General features: G+C 32.6%; 1 protein-coding gene across 1 annotated transcript in view; it reads left to right on the top strand.

The window, feature by feature from the left end:
• Positions 1–21,981, top strand: part of POF1B (POF1B actin binding protein) — a 69,759-nt gene that overhangs the window by 13,777 nt on the left and 34,001 nt on the right. The window contains exons 2-5 of the mRNA XM_081276419.1: positions 1,033–1,107; positions 3,262–3,342; positions 11,151–11,252; positions 16,388–16,570. Coding sequence (XP_081132545.1) covers positions 1,033–1,107; positions 3,262–3,342; positions 11,151–11,252; positions 16,388–16,570 — 441 coding nt within the window. The remainder of the gene's footprint in view (positions 1–1,032; positions 1,108–3,261; positions 3,343–11,150; positions 11,253–16,387; positions 16,571–21,981) is intronic.

Here is a 21,981-nt window from a genome sequence, read left to right as displayed (position 1 = left end):
ATATTTTTTCATTTTTATGGATCATTTTTATATTAGAGCCTACTCTTTGGAATTAAACTAGAATCAGAGCAGACAAAGCATAATTAAGTGGGAGCTTGAAGTAATCTAAGGGCAGCAGTCTTAGTCAAGTTTTCAAAGGTATTTTTCTATATTGGTTGGCAATTTTTATAGTATCAACTATTATTAATTAAATTAATAAATTATTATTAATTAATCAAATCAATAAATTTATTAATGAAATTAATAAATTAACTATTATTAATTTTATAGTATTATTTGATAAAATTTTGCATTCCTTAGCCCATTAAGTCCCAAATTTTCAATTGTGTGAGTATTTCAATGAAATTGACATAGGTGTATTAAAATTGGTTATAAACCAATCCAGAGCTTACATATCCTTTAGGTTCATTAAGAGCAAAAATACAGGTTGCCTTATAAATAGGACACAGGGACAATATACTATAAGACAGTGTAGCATTCAAAGGACATTGGTAAAATATGATATCTGAGTTGCTGAGACAAAATAGGATATTAATTGCAGGCATATGATAACATTGGGTATATATCAGCACCCAAAAGAATAAAAAAATATTTACTAGTATAAAGAGAATGTATTACTATGAAAATGACCCAGAAACTATGTTATCATAAGTAATTCAGTAATGTGCTCTTTGGAAAGATGGACATAATCAAAGAAAGCCCTATTTAATGTTCTTATTTCTGGCTAATAATATTATTAGAAAAATAAAGGAGATAAGCCAGGAACGGTGGCACATACTTGTAATCCCAGTGGCTCAGGAGGCTGAGGCAGGAAGATCGGCAAGTTCAAAGCCAGCCTCAGCAAAAGTGAGGCACTAAGCAACTCAGCAAGATCCTGTCTCTAAATAAAATACAAAATAGCGCTGGGGATGTGGCTTGGTGGTCGAGTGCCCCTGAGTTCAGTCCCGAGTACCCACCCCACTAAAATTAAAACTATAATTTTAAAGGATACTGTTCAGTAATAATTATTGAACCTTTTGTTTCTCTCAACAGGAACTCCACTCTCCAACTCTGAAAATATCTTCTTGTGCCCCAAGTACTCTACATATAACACAAAATACTGAACAGGTAAAAGAAATTATGGATGAGATTTGATTTGTTTTAATTCTTTTTATGTAAGTGTTGATCAAATTTGTAAACAATCTTTAGGCCTGCATTAGACTTTATACACTCACAAAATGTCAGGAACCAAAAAAGAAAAAGAAGATTAAATATATAAGAATCAGCTCAGCCAACTAAAGGAATGTAAAATAAGTGCTATGAATCAGATTCTTCAATTTCATTGCTTATTCAATCTAATTGCCTTTAGTTTGAGTGCAGTTTAATTTTAACCAAAAATCTCGAGTGAGTATTTAATGGTACTTGACTTTAGCACAAAAAAACGTCCCTTGAAATTTGATTGATGAATGGACTTTGAGACTGATAATATTTTACGTTTATAGTCAGAAAGAATAACTTGTAGGGTCAGAACTAGTTTTTCTCATGGGTGTATGATTTGAAAGAGACAGATGTCTATTTTTCTTAGCATTTAGGGTCTAATAATCCCACTTTTATAATTATTCTTGAATCTAGGCAATATTTGTCTGAAAGATACCTATAATGATAATTAAATATTATGTTAGCAAATATGTGTTTAATTAGCTTGTAAACATACATCCAAAAGTATATTCTAGGAAATCAAAACATAAAATACCTAAAGTTTGTACTTAAGTGATAGGGAATAGGGGATTTAGAAGATACTAGGGAAAGAAGATGCTGTTTTTAAAACAATCTCACCCAGATTAAGTGCCAGAGTGTGAACTTGGATAGTGAGGACACAATGAAATAAAAAATAAACAAACAAAAGTAGTCTCTAGACCTTGAGTATAATAATAAAAGTGGGACATTATGCAGAATTAGTAAGATTAACAAAGAAAAATTTTCCTACCACTTCCCAATTTGGCTTAGACTAGAGTTAAGTCATTTAAACTCATGTATTTATTCAGCAAACATTTGCTCAATGCCAAGTTTGTGACAGTATTTCACAAACGTGAATTACACCCAAATCTAACACTATGGTAGAATTGCTTCAAAAACTAAGTTCACTTAAGTCACAGTTCCCCATCTCCAAACCCAGTCAAATAATCACATTAACAGTTATATATTTAATTTCTCTACATTGATGTTCTAATAATAAAAATATGTTATTGGAGAAAAGTTTATAATTACAAAATAATATAAGAAGGAATAATACAAGTCACTCATTATTTATTCCCTGGCCCAGATATAGTACTTTTAATATTTTGTGGTATTTTCCTCAGTTCAGACACAAAATTAAGATCATATTATATATACTATTTGGTATCCTTATTTTTTCACTTAAACTTATATAATATTATGAGCTTTTCATGTAAATTTGCATTACTCAATTATTTAATAGCTACATAATTTAGCCTATAGATTATTACTGAATTTTCCTCTTTCCTTAAGATTGTGCTCATTCTACTGCACCTTTATCAGCATTATTATCTTTAAAAATTTCAGTAAGTATGTGGTATTCTTTTGTTAACTTTGATTCCTAATTTTCTTGAACATGTTTTGTTAAATTTATTAACCATTTCATTTTCTTTTATGAATTGTACATGTCGTTTATTCATTTCTCTATAGTGTCAAGATTTTTTTCTCATTGATATATAAGAAGTCTCTTTATATTAATGATATTGACTCTTACCAATATAACTTTTACAAATTATTTTGTTGTAGTGTTTTCTCTCCCTTTTAATGTTTATGGCCCTCTCCTTCCAATACACTAAAGATTTAAATGTGTACATATATACAGACACACACACACTCATACACATAATTTTTTCATTCTTTATCCTTCTATTTTTTTAAATATTAGATGTCCTTTTCAAACCAAATACTTATTAAATAAATATTAAGCTATATTTTCTTCTAATCATGTGTAACATAGGGAAACAAATATTTTGAAATTTTCTACAAATATAATTCATGTATTACTGTGAGACACCAAGAAATTAGCACAGTGCTGAGCACACAACACATGTTTTCATGAATGTTCCCAAGATTGATATTAACTATAGATCCTCATATCATGATTCATGCAAATGGCTCTAAAACTTTCACTCTAAACATTGTTCCATACACACACACACACACACACACACACACACATATATATATATATGTATATATATGTATATATATTTTTTTTCTTCACAGGAACTTCATTCACCAGCAGTGAAAGTCACAACATATCCACAGACAACTATTAGGAGATATATAGTGCAAAATCCTGAACAGGTAAGATGTCACATAAAATCTTTCTCCAACATATAATCCTTTAGAAATTGATAGGTAAATTAGAAGGGTGAGTTAGTTACCTGGTCTTTAAAATCAAATCACTGGAATTTTTCATCAATTAAGTGAATTTTTAATCATTAGTATAAAAAATGTCATCTTTCAGACAACCAGGCACGCATACATTCTGACTCAGAAATGCAACAGTTCAAAGCAGCCTGAAAATTCTTGGGTTATAAGTGGTTTCTATTTCTATAGCTTCACTCTTGCACTTCTCTTTGAACCAAAGAGAAAAGGGACAACGTTCTTTCATAGGCTTCCCATAAAATCTCTATCAACTCTTACTCCAGGGATTAGAGTTTTTAGTCTATTTAGATTGCATTTGAGATATGGACTAGAAAGAAGAAAATGAAAAGTCGAAAGTTCAAAACTGTCTTCATGTTTTGCTGTCTACAGTGTGTGAAGTATGTGCCTAGCAATGAGATGTTTTGAAAATTACATTGTGGTTCTTACTAAGATACACAATCTTGTATTTCACAAAGTAGGTCATTATTCTGTGTCCCATTTTGAGGAGAAAATTAAGAAGAGTATTTTTGTTCACAGTAATAAGCTTTCCTTGATATATACATTCATACCCCCCCCCACACACACACACAACATTATGGGCAAAAGGAATTTCCATGAGGTTATACGGACACCATTTCACATTTGGAAACAGTGTAATCCAGATAGGAATACAGATTTTTTTCTTTGCTCTCTAATTTATTTCTCCACTATTATGGGAAACAATTTTCTCCTCCACTACAAGATAAAACAAATGATTATCATCTGCTATGGAAGGCAAAGCATTAAATTAGGGTGCTATGCTTGCTACTAATTTAGGTAAGTGAGGTGGTTGTGCTTGTTTTCTACTAGTATCTAACCCAACAGTTCCTTATTTATTTATTCTAAAATTATTTTCTCATGTTTCCTTCTCCAGGGAGGCCACTGGTTCTGCATGTGTCTGTGTGAATCTATGTGCACACAAACTCTGAGTAGAATTTGGTTGTTTTAGACATTTTCTTGAGTTTTCTTGAATCCTTATAAACCTTGAAAGAGGATATGATTATAACTAAAGCAATTGACTGCTTCTTCTTTTGCAGAATCAAATATTTAAGGAACAAATCTGAAAAGTAGAAGGCAGATAGGAGGAATTGGGGATGACCTGAGAGAGGACAGTGCATCTCTCTTTCTCATTTGGCCAATTACTTTATACTTTTTCCATATTCCTTCCCTTCTTTCATTTTCTTTCTTTTACATGCAAACTGGGAGATGTGCATTTTTGGATGCATGGCCCAATTGATCTGGCTTCAAAAAAGTTAGTTCTAGATAGCACTTCTTTCCCATAATGTAAAAACCTGTGATTGCCTAGATTATATATAGAAATTTTAAACATCAAATAATTTGGATTCCAATCCACTTTGCCAGCAAAATTTATGTGACATTGGATGAATTTTTATTCTTTGGTTAATGAGATAAAAGGAAAAATTAATATTCATTGGCTATATACCACATGCTAGGCAATTTACATATTGCATTCCATTTAATCCTACAAAAGCAAAGAAACGGAAGCATAGAGAGATTCATTAATCCATTCAGTAAATATTTATCAGTTACCCACTATGTGCCAGAAATTGCCCTAACAAGGTTCCCACCATCTTAAAACTTAAGTTCTAAACTGGTGTAAAAACATTCAGTTGCAAAGTGGCAGAGTTGGAAATGAAATTGAACAATACAGATCTGGGAGAAAAAAATATTGCAACTTAAGACAGTTGATGATGGAGGTAAATTGGTTACCAGATTCTTACTTATATTTCTTTTTACCTGTCATGTAGTTGGTTACAAAGGCAGAGAAATTAGATGTATGCAAGTACATAATGTATTAGAAACCCTGGGTTTCCTCTGTAGGAACTCATAATTTTGAGCTGTGGTTCAACTATAAACAATTTCTCAAGAAGAACCAGCAGAGGACTAAAGAAAAATAGTGATTTTAAAGCTTTTAAGTCTCTCCTTTATTGAAGAATAAAACAAATTTCAAGCCCCATGCTTTGTAAACAAAAATAATCTAATTGGTCTAGCAAAGCAGCTTGAAAATCCTGTCTAGATATATTTCCCATTTTATTTCCAAATACTTTTCTTTTTTGTTTGCTCTTTTAAATCCCCTCAGGAGAAGATTCTAGTTTAATTACAATATTTATAATAAGCTGAGCCTCCTAAATGGCAACTTCATCCTCTCACCTCCCAGCTTGTCTAATCTTTATTTCTCCTCCCTGTAATTAAACTGATCTCAATCCAATTCTTTCATTATGATTTCCTTCTATCTTTGTTTTTCATTTTGGTTGTTTTAAAATGTCCTTATTCTTCATTTGATACCATTTTAGTCAAAGGGCTTATGCATTTTCATTTATTATTTGAACAAGAAATGAAAAGAAAATACTTTTTTTCCATTCATTTATAGAATTCTATTGATATTTATCAGTTCTGTTAATTTTTCAATTGTGGAGATTTTGCTATGGGGAGGAAACTATGCAGCCTTCAAACAGAAACAAGGAAATAAGACATGTTTTCTAAATCAAAGAAACTTATAGTTCCTTTCGGGAAGGGAAAAAATACATGACCACAGATAGCTGTGGAAAATACTTGGTGGGATGATAAAATATTATTGAATTTCAGATATTGGAGATAACACATATGATGGGGGAATTATTGAAGGATTTGTTGTGGTATTTAAGGTATTAATATGAGTAACATTGTTTTAAACATCCTTTTATTAAAAATGTAGCTAAAGTTGTTTTAATAAGTGTGATTTGCTCAGATATTCTCAAATTTACCCCTCTCTTTTCTGAAAGCTGTTCTGGTGATAGTTTTAACCAAATTTAATATACTAGACATGGAGGTTGAAAGAAGAAAAGTCACATATGACCCTTAGCTTTTCATCTTAAGGCACTATAAATATGGCAGCCCAACTAAAAGCATTAAGACGGGTAGAGAAGATGAAGAAGTTTTGGCAAATAAGATTATGAGTGTTGTTTGAACCAGTGACATTTGAGGTACATGGAAGATGCCCAAAAGTGAAAATGATGCAGAGAAAGTCACATTTGTGGTAGAGACATGGGAGTCCTATTAAAGTTATCATCAAAGCTATAGGGATAGTTGGGCATGGTGGCACATACTTATAATCCCAGCATATCCAAAGTGGGAGGCAGGAGGGTTGCATGTTCAAAACTAACCTCAGCAATTTAGTATGTCCCTAAGTAACTTAGTGAGACCCTGTTCCAAATTTTTTTAAAAAATACTACTAATAAAAAGGGCTGGGATGTTCCTTGGTAGTCAAGTTACCCTGAGTTCAATCCCTGCTTTAAAAAAAATAAAATAAAAGCTATAGGAATTAGTGAGATACCTGGGACATAATGGAGAATGTTAAGGTAAGATAATCAAGAAATGCCTACTTTAAGGGGACCAAAAAGGGATGATTTCATAGGAAGAGGTGTTGTCAGAGAAGGATGTGAACAAATAAATGAAGCAAATAGCAAAAGGAAATGAGCAACCATCTCATTTTGAGAATAGAGACTTCATTAAGAAGTTAATAGTGATGATTGAGAGACCAGTTTTAGTATGTGTGGTGGCAAAATCCAAATGCAATGTTAATGGGTGAGTGTATCAAGAGGAAGTTGAGAAAATGAGTGAATGATTACTCTACTGAAATGGATATTGGTGAGAGAAAGGAAAGATGGGATGGGAGCTAAAGGAGAAAACAGAATTTTGCAGACCCTGGGAGAGTTGTAGATACTGGGAAATAACCGGTGATAAGGAAAGCTAAAGATGCAACATAGTATAGAGATAAATGGGTAAAATACTGGAGGTGTCAAGAGACGATAGGATTCCAGGTACATAAAGAGAAGTGACACTGGGGAAAGAGTATTACTTTCTTCTTAGAGTAGAAACTGAATAGAGATTTCTGAAGTGGGGAGGAACATGGAGAGATCATATGGGATTAGATTATCTTAGGTTTCTCCATAAACAGAAGGAGAATGAGGGAATATAAGCACATTGGGGTTTGAGAAAAATAATTAGATTTATATCCATAGTTATAAGAAATGTGATGTATATAAGTATAATCACCAAGGTTGGAATGCTTACTTGAAATTGGATAACTTGAATTTGGAAAGCTTGAAATTAGATAACGAAATTTCTTTGTCAGAGCTTTGTGGCCTGGGAACTAAAGAGTAGATGTTGGGAATTACATACTTGTTAGATGTGAGAACTACTGCCAAAGGTTCCAAACATAACAATTAAAATTATAAGATCAACTATTTTGAAAGCACCTGTTAATCTTTAGTGTGTATCTGGCACCAATTCAAATGTACATATTGAACAAAAGATGCTGCCCAAATAGTAAAACTGTTTAGAAGTTTCTTTGCTAAGAAATCTAAATTTCTCATTAAAGTTACTTTTCTGATTTTCTTTGTTAAAATAATTTATTCATATTGATATGTGGTTTTACTTTGTTATATATTTTTGAAAAATAATAATTATCTCAACTTGAAGACTTTTTTGTAAGTTATTTTTTTTGTTTTTTGGGTTTTTTTTTGTAAGTCATTTTTAAATAATGAGACCAACAAGCATTTTAGACAGAATCAGTACTGTTAACTACTGACCATCTTTCTTCCTTAAAAATAGTAATAAAGGCTCAGTATTTATGGTGAAATTTGCTTTGCAGACAAAAGAAAATTTTATGTTTTGATAAATTTGTTTTCCCTCTCTTAGTTCATATCATCTGTTCTCACTCAATCATATGTTCCTTTGCTATGGGGTATTCAAGATTTATAAGTCCTTGTACTCAATAAGCCAATTCTCATTTATTTTTGAAATCAATAATCTAGAAAAATTATAATAGTGTTCTCAGAAATTATTTTAAATACAATATAGATTATACAGTATTGTTAAAAACCAATACTCTTTTTACATTAAAGTTACAGATAAAGGGTACCTTAAATATATTATTTTACTTGATATGAGATATCCTGCATTAATGTCTCTATGATAAGTAAACAAACTTCAGAGAAGTTTAAATGACTTTCCTAAGGTTCCACAGTGCATATATAACAAAAGAAGAAATTAAATACAGATTTTATGATTTCATAACTTTTTTCCATTAGATCTGCTTCTACTAATTTTAATAGTCTAACTCAATTAATTTATAATAGTCCAAATGCAATCCGTTTTGTAGTTCTTACATGTTGACATCTCTAAAGCATTTAAACATTCAACTTCATTCTACTTACTGAAAATTTCTCATCTTGATTTCTATGACACATTTCTCTTCTGATTCTCAGACCTTTTACAGCGTGTCTAGTTCTGTCTTTCATCTTCACTCATCTTTTCAGCAATTGCATAGTTTTAGCTAAGACGTCTAAGCAGTTGGTTCTGAAATCTGAATCCACAGTCTTGAAATTCCTACTTAGTTCCAAACCTGAGTTTTCAGTCATATGCTAGATGTGTACATATAAGTGTCCACCCACATATTTGTTGTTTTGTGATGCTGGGGATTGAGCCCAGGGTCTCACACATGCTAGGTAAGCACTCTGCTACTGAACTACACCCATAGACCCACATACATTTTTGGTTACAGTCTTTCTCACAGCTCTTTGCAACAATTTCATACATGTTAAAGGGCTTACTATGTGTTACATGAAATAAAGACATGAACCAGATCCAAATTCTAATAGGAGCATATAAAACTCAGTGTCTCAATGTTTGTTTTTTATACCATTGGCTATGTAGTAGACTCCTCCAGGTTCAACATCCCAGAGTCAACTTTGAAAACTACTACCCTTGAATATAAGAATAATATCCTAACCAGTATAGTTACTTGCACTCTTCATTTTCTCTGGTTAATCTTCCTGAAGTAGACTTTTTTTTTTCATCTCAGACACCCTTTTACAAGGACTTAGACTTCTTACTGTTTACTGAACCAAGCTATCTGACAAGTATATTCCCTATATATAACTTACCCTTTTTGAAACTTGCTGATTTAGATTTTTATACTTCACTTGAATAATTATTTTCTTCAGTTTGCTTATACCCAAAGATCATCTCAATTTTCTTTAAAATTCCACTTGATGCAAGTATCCTACCTGAGAACTACCAGATAGAACTCAGGTTTTCACCATCAGCCTATTGCTCTAAGTTCTTTCTCTATACTTTTTTTGGCACTTGTCACTTTCTACCTCTTACTTTAGGTATTTGTCTTCATGTATTATCTAGAGCAGGGATTGGGAAAAGTTTCCTGTAAAAGGCCAGATGGTAAAAAATTTAGGTTTCATTAGCAATATAGGGCCTTGGATCTTCTTTTTTTTATTTACAGTCTTTAAAAAATCTAAATATCATGCTTATCCTGAGGACAGTACAAAAAAACTGTCTGCCATAGTTTTATGAACTCTGATCAATATTAAATGCACCTAGTAATATGTGTGATTCATGTTTGTATGCCTCATAGCAGTTAGCAAAACACATTATGTATACAGAGCAATATGTTACATGATTAAATATAACTACCAAAGAAGTTCATTAACAAAAACAAACATACAGAAAATAGCTTCCAGGGGAATATTTTTTAATATAATGCATCTTTAGATTTAATAATTCATTAGCTAGTCAAATTTAGTCACTTATGTATTTGTTTTACCATAGTTTCCAAGGACCATTTAGTTAAAGCACCCTTATTCAAACTTGAATACCAGAAGTGTATAACTTTTGTGTCAAGAGTGTCTTAATTTCTCAACAACCAAAGTTTTAGTTCAGTTTGTCTAAGAGTATTTACAATAGTAGACTATGAAAATGCTATTGATTTTTAAATGTTGTTGATTTTAAAATGTCCTTAAGTTTAATTGTTAATACATGTGACCATCCCCAACTCTACACTTTTCTCCCATATTACAAAATAAATGAATGCAATTTTTGTTCAATAACAAAATAAACCCAGCTCTCATGTAAAGACTTGAATTAAACCAAAAGATGGCAAAAAATGTACTACACCTTACATCTTACACTCCTGGTCTGATTCTTATTAGTCCTTTTCTGGTTTATTTCAGATCTTGGACATGTCACTAGCCTTAATTCCATGGGTTGACATCTTCTAAGCACTTGGCTAATCCTCCAGCAATTTAGTTGATTATACAGAGATACAGTGGCTCTTAAAGCTTCTTCTCAGTTCTTAGTATTCAAAACATATGTTGCACTGAGAGTCTTCACCTTGATTATAATCACAAGAATTGTATACTTCAAGGGCACCCAAATCAAGTTCTGGGAAACAAATATTTAATACAATTCTACCTATTTTATGTCCTAGTAGTGCTGAATTATGTTTATTTTGTATTTCTATGATAATAATTTTGCATAGAAAGAAACCTACCAGTGAACTCAATTTAAATGGTCTTGACCTGATAGCATGTGATCTGCCTCAGAGGAAACTAATTATATTTTGCTTGCCTTGGTAATAGAAAAAAAAAGAAAGAAAAAAATAATCTTTCCCACCTCATTCCAATCTCTCCCAAAAGACCTAGTAAAAGATAGTAGGAAAAATTCAGATTTTTCTCTTTGATAAATAAACTGCTTTTATTTTCATATATATATTAGAACCTTATTTGGATGTCATTCCACTCTCCTCCTAAATCTGATACTACCTCAGACCCTATGACAAACCAAATATTTTAAGTTTCCTTGGAAAAGATACCATTCAAAGAAAAACATAGGTTTTACTGTCTTTTTAGGAACCACTGTCTCCATTCTTAAGAGGAGGCCATTTCTTCCCAGGAAACAATGTTATTTATGAAAAAACAATAAGAAAAGTGGAGAAGCTAAATACAGATCAGGTAAGTAATGATTGTTTTAAAACTTGTCTTATAAGTGTAAAACTTTATTAAATGAATATTGAAATATTCATAAATATTTGAAAGATAGAGCTAAAATGACATTCAATTATCAAATGCCAGACAGAACCACCATGAGTTGTAGTAATATTTCATTATATCTGCAGCTCTTCATGGAATCCTTAATAATCTCATATTCAGGCAAGTATTGGTACAATACTTGCCTCACATGTACAAGGCCCTAGGTTCAATCCCCAGCACCAATAATAAATAAATAAATAAATAAATAAATAAATAAGCTCACATTCATTTTATCATGTGAAGTATTATTATCCCCATTTTAGTAAAAGGGAACTGAAGTCAAAATATATGAATCACATACAAAATTAATGGTAGAATCTTAAATATATATATATATATATATATATATATATATATATATATATAAATGTTTTGTGGTTTTTCTTTTAACTAGTCTCACAAAAACAATAATTTAAAGCATTATAATTTTGTATTAATTATTTTAGCATATAATGAATTTCAAATGAATAATATGTATGAACAAATATGTAATACACTGAATACTATGACAGATCAAGAACACTGAGGGTTCAAATAACATTTTTAAATTTTCATTAACTGAGAGACCAAGTACAGAGTGCACAACTGCTAGAGAACTGCAGTAATCTCATGGCATATACAGCACCAAGTCCTTAAATGCAGTTGTTGTTGTAAGCAATAGTTTTCACATTGCTCTTTTTAGTGGATAAAAGTTTGTCCAGTCCAATTAGAGCCTGGTATTATTTCTTGGACAGTTTTGAACTAGGACAATGTATCAGTTTCCTAGGACTATTCTAATCAAATACCACAAATTAGGTGGTTTAAAAAATAGAAATTTATTATCTCACAGTTGTGAAATTCAGAGGTCTAAAATCACCGGGCAGAGCTCTATTCCCTCTGAAGCCCTTGGGGAAAGAACTCTTCTATGCCTGCTTCCTATTTTCTGGTAGCCTCAGGCATTCTATGGTATGTGGATGCATTACTCCAATTCTCTGTCTTTTTATGGCATCCTCCATATACATCTTCCCATTGTCTTCCCTCTGTACATGTTTGTGTCCAAATTTCTCATATTTATAAGAATAATAGTCATATTATATTAGGACCTATCCTAATTACCTCATTTTAACTTTATTACATCTATAAAGACACTGTTTCTTAATAAGAAAACATTCTAAATCACTGGGGGTTAGAACTTCAACATATTTTTGCAGGGGGTAACAAGCAATTCATGATAGGCAGTTAAATAATATCAAATCAGTTTGGATAACAAAATCATTTTTTCTCATATACAAATGAGACTGACTGATGTATTAAAATTTCATTTTTTGACTGGGGCATCTGAACCCAGGGGTAATTTACCACTGAACTATCTCCCCAGCCCTTTTATTTATTTATTTATTTTTATTTTGAGACAGGGTCTAAATTGCTGCGGCTGGCCTCAAACTTGTGATCTTCCTGCCTCAGCCTCCTCAGTCACTGGGCTTACAGACATGCACCACTGCACCCAGCCACATTTTATTTTGTAAGAACTTCATGGGCAGTCACTATCGGATGTGTAGGAAATAACAAAGTTTACTTAATTGATGCCCAGCAAAAATGAAATGGAGTAAACTCTCAGAATATTAAACATTCAAATCTTTAAGATTTCATTTTGCTTAGAAAACTGAATATAGTATGAAGAGTTTGATATGAAATATACTGAACATATATATGGAAGAGTATCAGAATAGTTCAGATAATTATGGTATCAAGTAGAAAAATTTCATCAAATATTCCTGTTCTTCCAAGGGCCAGAATTGTCTTCAAGCTACCAAATTATAAAACCTGCCATTTATCCAACTGGGCTGCTAAAACAATAAGGTTTTATACATTTTAATAGTAAAAATGTTGAGTAGGATCATTTCATGCTGCTTCTAGCTTCTTGTTTCAAAGAAAAACAGGTTTAAAATTGACCCCCCTGTACATTATATTAACACTATGCAGGTGAAATAACTAAAGAAAAGCTCCTTTAAGGGAATACTGCCATGCCACAATGAATCCAACTTATATACATTATTATAATGCATTATTTAAAAATAATAGAAGGGAAATCAGTAGAGGAAGGGGACCAAAAGTAGGGAGGAGGGGAGGGACAGGAGAGGTACTGGGGAAATAGGATTAAATTAATTACGTTATGTGCATGTACAAACATGTCAACATGAGTTCCACCATTGTGTAGAATTATAATGCCCCAATAAAAACAATAGAAATGAGAATACCACCACTGTTTACTGTTAACTTGAGTATTGACTTGGTTATGCCAAGTTTTTCTTATTAATGAATTAAATAATCTGGGAGTTTGGGAACTGCCAGGGAAGCTGTCCAAGGTAAAAGGAACCCTGTAGTTGTAACAAACTATAACTTCTTTGCTCTAGTTAAGTTTCCTTTGTGATGAAGTGTATACTAGGACAAAATGGATAAAACGAGTGTCTGCATGAAACTGTTTATTATCAATTAGGACTAGCTCATAGATGAGACCTGTCTAAGAAAAAAAAGTCTTTGTAGCAAAGAGATGGTAAAGTAGTGTCAGTTGAAAGAAAATTATTCAATTCATATAATTTGTACTCTATAATTCTTTTCCTCCATCAAAGATATTGAATAATCTATGATAAATTAGTAATGTTTGATATTTTGTATTTAGAAAATTCAGTTCATGACATGCTTCAAATTTCCATTAATATATGAACATCTTACTTTAGAACAATAACTTTAATAGTCAGATATAAGAATTTAAAATGAGATTGGGAGTGCAGCTCTGTAGTAGAGCTCTTGCCTAGCATGTGTGAAAAAAGTTAAAAATCTGCTAAGAGTTCAGTAGAACCAATGTATGGTTCAGAGGCTAGATAGGCTCAGACAAAGTGTAGAGCACCCTAGATGATAGGAATGTCAGTGTTATATTGAAGAGTCAACTGATACATTAACAAAGGAAGATAATTAATAAATTTTTTTTCCTTTATTACCTTCTGTTGATGTGTCCTTTCCAAGTGTTTCCTCACTTGCTTTTGGGGGTATAAATTGTTGTTATTTCTTCAGGAGAGATTCTATTTCATTAGTGTTCAAGATCCCCACTGAGTTATGGTCTTCTCAGATGGTCAATGTGATTTTTATCCTAATCCAGATTATGATGGTATTGTTTACCAAAAAATAATAGATAATAGATTCAAACCCCCAAAATTTGTACAAAGGTTGCTGACAGCATATGCTTAATTCTCTAAACTGTTAAGATCTTAGTGCTAGCATACTTTAAATGTAAGTTATATTTAAAAAGCATCTAGAAGAAATAATTCTAAGCATTTAAATTGCTTAGCATTTACCTATATGGCATTTACCTATATGTCTATCAAGGTGACTTGTATTTGCAAAATGTGTTTCTTTATCCTTTTGTTTTTCTTCCAGAATGTAGTGTGTGTGTGTGTAGGTCATTTGTATACATGGTAAGAATTTCCAGAATGTAAAAGTATATAAAAATCTATAAAAAGTTTAAAAATGCATACAATGAAAAACAAGTTTATTTGGATCAATTTGTCCCTCATTTCTCTTAACAGAAGTTGCCATTCTTAAAAGTTTATTGGTCAAATCATACAGAAGCATTTATGCATATTCATAAATATATAGGTAAAAACATTCTTTATAAGTTACACCAGAATACTATATTAATTCTTCTGCACTTCTTTCATTTTAACATAAGTTGAATTTTTTCATATAAAAATATGAAGTATTTTACTATTTTAATATTGGTGAACTATCCACAGTTGAAAGAAACAGAGCATTGAATTCAAACGTTCAAAGTTGATTATACATAAATGTAGTATTATGACTCAAAATTGAATATTTTTATTTAAAAACAAGCTTCTGGATGACTCTTATCAAAGTAGAATAATAACAACACACTATAGCAGATATCTGAATTCCTCAAAATTGAAATACTTAGGTATATTAGTTTGTTTTCCATACTTACCTGAAAATATCCATGGCAAATAAACAATCAGGTAGCAAATATTTAGTTTAAAAATAACAAATTCAAGAATATCTTGAGCTCAGTATATGTTCAGCCAATTAATACCTGAAAGAACTCTATGCTAGAAATCTTGAGTTCCAACCCCAATTTTTGCCATTAATTACAGTCATTATAATTAAAACAAATTGATTTTCTAGACCTCAGGGGTTTATTTTATACCTTCAAAATTAGTGAGGTAGATGATAAAGTCAATGATGATGATGACATAAATGATAATAATAGTAATAATAATAGTAATAAATGTATATTACTCACCTACCTTGTACTATGTAATATACAGGCATTAGTGCATTTACCCCTCACAACAATCCATGAGGACCCATACTGAACCCAGTTTGGCCAATTAGAAAACTGGGACTCATAAAGGATATATAGATATAGATAGATATAGATATAGATATATAGATATAGATATATTTTAAGATCAAAGAGTAAGTGGAAGAATTAGAGTTAAAAATCCATGTTTTCTGAACTGGAAGCACCAGCCACTGATTTTCAATCTTTTTTTTCAAAAATTCATACTTGATTTTCATAAGCATTAGCACTTTGCCCCCCCTACTGTGACTCTAATATGCTTCCTGACATTGAAAATCACTACATTATTTTCTAATTTTATATCCATTTACATCTTCAGTGTTATGGTATTATTATGTAATTAGATACTGAAGTGCCTGTTGAATCATCAAAGAAAGATTAATTAATATTAATATTCATTATACTTTTAGTGATAAGTGTAACTGGAATATTAATTTAATCAGACCATGTTATTCTCTGGCCTATCTAGGTAAGTATTTCTACAGTCACAGATACATGATTGAATAAAAATAGAATTTAATACAAGTTTTCCCAATGGAAGAATTTGAAAAATAATATATCACCAATTAATACTACAAACTCTAGGGTTTAAATTAAACTGTGAAAACATGCACTGAGTTTTAAAACATGGTTTCAGTTGCTTTTTTAGTCTTGATTAATGTTATTTATTCTCATCAGTTATTTTTTATATGTGTTTGTGTTTTAGGAATGCTATCCTCAGGTTCAATGCCATCATCATATTGTCCAACAGCCTCAGATCATCCACTCTTCACACTGTCAACAATCCCATTCTAACCAACAAATACATAGCATCACAGGAAGTGATTCAACTTCTACAAGCATTGGAAATGAACTGTGTCATGGTGGATCAAACCAGATACATGAGCAGGTAAGATCAATCATCTGATTCCTATTCAAATGGAAATAACATCCTCAAATACTTCTGACACCACTGTATAGGTACTCACATTAAATTTTCATCAAAACATTGATTTTTACCACTGTTATTTATATTATAACTTTTTAAAAACCAATTATCCCATCTCTCAAAAGACAGAACAATTCAGGTTCTTCAATACATTAAATCTATGACTTAAGTTATTACTAAATACATGATTTCTAATTGATCCTTACTTCTAAAATGAGCCCAGTAATTATGCAACATTAAATAATTTTCATGACGTGTAGTATTTAAATGAATAACAATTTAGAAATGATTATATAAGATGATTATAATGGTTACATTTCATAAGCTAATTACTTCCTATATATGCTATTTGAGACTATATTATAGTAATCCAAATAAAAATATGTTAATACTTCATTGTATATTATAACAAAATAGAAACTAAGTAGCTGAAACATCTCTTGGGATGACATCTTCAGTGAGTAAATTATGTTTAGAAGAGTGGAATCTTTTAATATTTGCTATACAAGTGTTAAAAGAAAACAGACTTTCTTGTATCTGGTAAAACTAATAATCACAACTGGAGCAATGGAGAATCAGACATAATTAATGTTTTTTTCAGATCTTAAATCAACCTCTCATAGGCAACTATTACTAGAAGAAAAAAGAAAAGAAAAAGAATAAATAAGGAGCCTGTCAATATAAGAATTTGGATTATTTAAAATATATGTGAGATCATTTCTAAGGACTGAAATTTTGAAACGTATACTTTAGCCATGTTGGACAAAAAGAAGTATAAATGATTTAAAAATCTATATTTTTCCAACAAAACTCTAAAATTGTCTTTCCTCTGAATGCTTGCATGGAAATATTACCCTCTAAAATAACTCTAAATCATTTAATTTCTTACATTATATGGATTAATAATGGCTATAAATGTGTTATTAGATTAAATAACTTGAAATTGTCATTTATACAGGTCATATTGGTCAAATCTCAGTAATGCCATACAGTTCAAACTAATCCTTGATTTTGTTTTGCCTTAGTTTCCTCTAATAGGGGAAAGTAGAAAGCACAAAAATTATAATGCAAAGCAAAGTGTTGTCTATCATTAAAAATAACCAATATGCATTTAGGAGAGAAGGAAGAAGAAATGAATTTCAGCTGGGAGATCAAGGAAGAGATTGAGGGGGTGGTAATTTACCAGAACTTTGAAAAATGGGCATAATTTTCACATGTGGCATTGTGGTATTACACAAAGATAGTATTCAAGGAAGAGGGAATCATATAAATTATGGATTTACTGAAGTACATTTTATGTTTCAGGAATAATTAGTGTTTTGATATGTATGTGATGGAAGACATGTGATAAGGAGATAGTACATTATAGTGTTGACATGTTAAGGCCAGATCACAAGTTCCTTAAGTGTTAAATTACAAATTTTGGATTTTCTTTAATAGGCAATGTAGAGTAAGTATTATGGTTTGGATGTGAGTTGTTCTGCCAAAGCTCATGTAAGATAGTGCTTAGAGGTGAAATCACTGGGTTTTGAAAGCCTTAACCCCATCAGTGAATTAATTCCCCGATAGAAATTAACTGAGTGCTAACTGAAGGCAGATAGGGTGTGGCTGCAGAAGGTGGGTCACTAGGGGCATGCCTCTGGGGTATATATTTTGTATGTGGCAAGTGGAGGCTCTCTCTTATTTCCTGATTGTCATATCTTGAGCCACTTCCCTCCATCACACTTTTCTGCCATGGTGTTTTGCCTCACCTCAAGAGCTGAGGAATGGATTTGTCTGTCTATGGACTGAGACTTCAGAAACCATGAGCCCCAAAATAAACTTTGTCCTCCTTAAATTGTTCTTTTTAAGTCTTTTGGTTGCAAAAATGAAAAAGCCAACTAAAACAGTGAGTGAAGGTAATTGTGTAAGAAAATACTGATAGGTATGCTTTAGAAGGTTAATCCTTAGCAGTTTTGTGCAAGATAGACTAGCATATTGATTGTTTTTCTTTTATAACAATCAGATTAGGAAGGTGATATTATTTTCCTTATCATTCAAATAATGAAATTGAGATCTGAAGAGGTTATCTGTGGAGGCTTAAACAATTAGCATATAGTGGATCCAGGATTCATACATAAGTTAACTAATTCCAGAACCCAATGGTTACCCCTGGAATTTGAGTCAGTTATGTGGAGAGTATTTGAACAGTAATGTAAACATTAATAGAGCACTGGAATGAGAAGTGTCTGTCAGTAGGGAGATATTGGTGATGTAAAAGAAAGTGGACTAGCTTCAGGACAAGAAGATTTGGGTTCCATTTCTAGCTATGTCCCTTTTAAGCTGTGTGATCTTCATAACATTAAACCTCTCTAGCATATTCATTCAAAAATTGGGGTAATAATGTCTATCTCACAGGGTTGATATAAAGACTAAAATGAAATATATGTTGAAAGTTTTTCATAAACTATAAAGTCCACAACATGAAAAAATGTCATGCAGAAATATTTTTGAATAGAATAAAATTTAACATAGAATAATAACAGTAAAAACTATATGAGACATAATTATCACAGATGAGAACAATATTTATGTATTAAGAAATTTTGTGGGGGCTGGGGATGTGGCTCAAGCGGTAGCGCGCTCGCCTGGCATGCGTGCGGCCCGGGTTCGATCCTCAGCACCACATACCAACAAAGATGTTGTGTCCGCCGAGAACTAAAAAATAAATATTAAAAAAAAATTCTCTCTCTCTCTCTCTCTCTCTCTCCTCTTTCACTCTCTCTTTAAAAAAAAAAAAAGAAATTTTGTATAGGTTGGGTGCTGTGGCACATATCTGTAATTCCAGCAACTCAGAAGGCTGAATCAGGAAGATCAGGAGGTCACAGCCAGCCTCAAAAAAAGTGAGGCACTAAGCAACTCAGTGAGACCCTGTGGCTAAATAAAATACAAAATAGGACTGGGGGTGTGGCTCAGTGGTTGAGTGTCCCTTTATTTCAATCCTTGATATTCCCCCCCAAAAAAAACAAGGAAAGAATTTTTATCCAATGGCAATAGTAATGGTATATATCACTACCTTAGTACATGTAAAAATATATTTAATTAGACATTTTACTATGTACTTAGAAAATGGGCAGTGTTTAGTAACTAATATATCACTTTTTTAACAATACTGATGACTGAACCCAGGGAAACTCCACCAACTGACCTACACTGCAGCCCTTTTTATCTATTTCGAGACAGGATTTTGCTATGTTGCTGAAACTGTCCTCAAACTTGCCTCAGTCTTCTGAGTAACTGGGATTATAGGCATGTGCCACCATGCCCAGTTATATCACTCCTATTTTACTATTCACAGTATAGTTTGGTATTTCTCTGTAGCTTTGTTAAAGTTTGAAGGCTTCTTGTGTAGATACAATTTTTCAGTGTTTTATGAGGATAAAGGTGAGATTTACAGGATTAATGGAAGAAGGAGCATAGGGAAAGAGTTCTGTAACTCTAGCCTCCTTGGTGTTTACATGTCTGTATAGATGTGACTCATGGGTAGAAGAGTCTCTTTAAAGGACAATAGAGCAGATATAATTTAGGATCTTTTAAAACTAAAATTTGTTCCATTTCAAAATTTTTTTCTAAAGTTATGCTTTGGAAGTAGCATGGTAAAGTGGAAAGGACATAGGATTTCTGTTTAATTATCTGATTTGATAAAATCTGATTCTGCTGAGCTGCATGGACTCCTGTAATTAATTTGGTTGAACAGGGAACAGCTGGGGCAATGGCCCAGAGGTGAGTGATCTCAGTGGTTCTCAGATGATAACACCTTGTGGTTGGCTTGCTGGAGATGGTTTTCAGGGCAAGAAGCAGGGCATGAAGCCCCGTGGATTTCCATGCTTGGTGAGTCACAAGCAACCCCTGCGGGCAGGAGGGCACCCAGAAACATCAGACACCCTCCCTCAGCCCGAATACACTAGGTTGAGTGTGGGGGAACCCCAGGGGGGTCCCAGACAGCCTGAGTCAATGGCTGAGTCTAAGAAAGACCTTACTTACCTACTACCTGCCCTGGGAGCCCAGACAGAGAAATGAAGCCCCGCTCTTCTCAGCAGGCTCAGAACGCATAAAAGCTGACATAAGCTGTGTGCAAAGCCACATAGAAGGGAGACACCACACACAGAGTATGGTGGACATGGGGACAGAAATGTAGTTCACTGTCCTTTGAAATGGGAGCCTGGATTCGATCAGGTAGGAACTGAGCAGCTGGACCACCTGATGCTGAGCTCGTGGCAGCTGTGGGTGGTCAGCCCCACCACTCAGCATGGAACTCACCTCAGCTGCCAATCAGCAGACGTCAGCACATGACACAAAACCTTCCCTCTGTGACTGGTGTATGATTTCTAGGGTCCCTTCTGGCTCTCCTCTTTGGTTCTCCTAGATAGAGCCATTTAAATGTTCAGAACACACTTCCTGGCTTCTGGAAACAGAAAATAAATCCTGCCATCTATAAATGAGGCCTGAGGGATGAAGCCAGAGATTTAGGTGAAGGAAGATCAGCATCAGTAACTTAGTGAAACCCTGTCTCAAAATTAAAAAAAAAATCAATATAATACATTGGTTCCATTATAATGCTATTTGTGTGTGTGTGTGTGTGTGTGTGTGTGTGTGTGTGTGTGTGTGTGTGTTTTGCTAGGGACCAGTCTTATGCATGCTACATGGGTGCTCCATCACTGAGCTATAATACTATTTTTAGTATTTTAAAATGCTTGACTCAAAGGAAAAGACTTTGAAATATATTTCAAAATCAGGTGTCCAAAAGCCTGACTTCACAATATATGTATATTTTTCATGGCCCTCCCTCAGAATTATTTTGGTTTTAAATTCAAAATATCTCTATCCATGTCCCTTGGGAAATTAATAACATCATGTGATCATTTTCCTGCCATTGCCAAGCATGATTTCACAAATGTTAGTTACAGGGAAAAGCTCAGCTGAATTCATTTTAAAAGTTGTCATAAGGTGGTGTTTATAAGAAAGACCAAATAAATATTTATATTGTGTATTAAAATCTCTTGAACTTGGCTTATGGCTTCCAGGAAACATTTAAAGTCACAGGAAGATTGTAAAGGCAACAATCCTGCCCACTCAGATAGTGACGTATCCAATGGAAAAACAACTCCAACTTGGGATGTAATAATGTCTTTCTTCCATTATTTAAAACCTTAGTTGTCAACACCAGTATAACACAAGTCTTAGTGTCAAATACATTTTCTGGCAGGTCTTCTTTTCAGGAAGATTTTTACAAAGTTTATTTTACATAAGTCATTCACCAATGACGGAATTTGATGCATGGTTAGTTCAGTGAACAACATCTTCACTGATTAACCTGTGGCTCAAGTCCTTCT

The sequence above is a fragment of the Spermophilus citellus genome, assembly GCF_964194105.1.
Source record: "Spermophilus citellus genome assembly, chromosome: X".
NCBI classification, from domain to species: Eukaryota; Metazoa; Chordata; class Mammalia; order Rodentia; family Sciuridae; genus Spermophilus; species Spermophilus citellus.
Note: the sequence above shows the minus strand (reverse complement) of the source record. Positions and strands in the feature narration are given on the sequence as shown.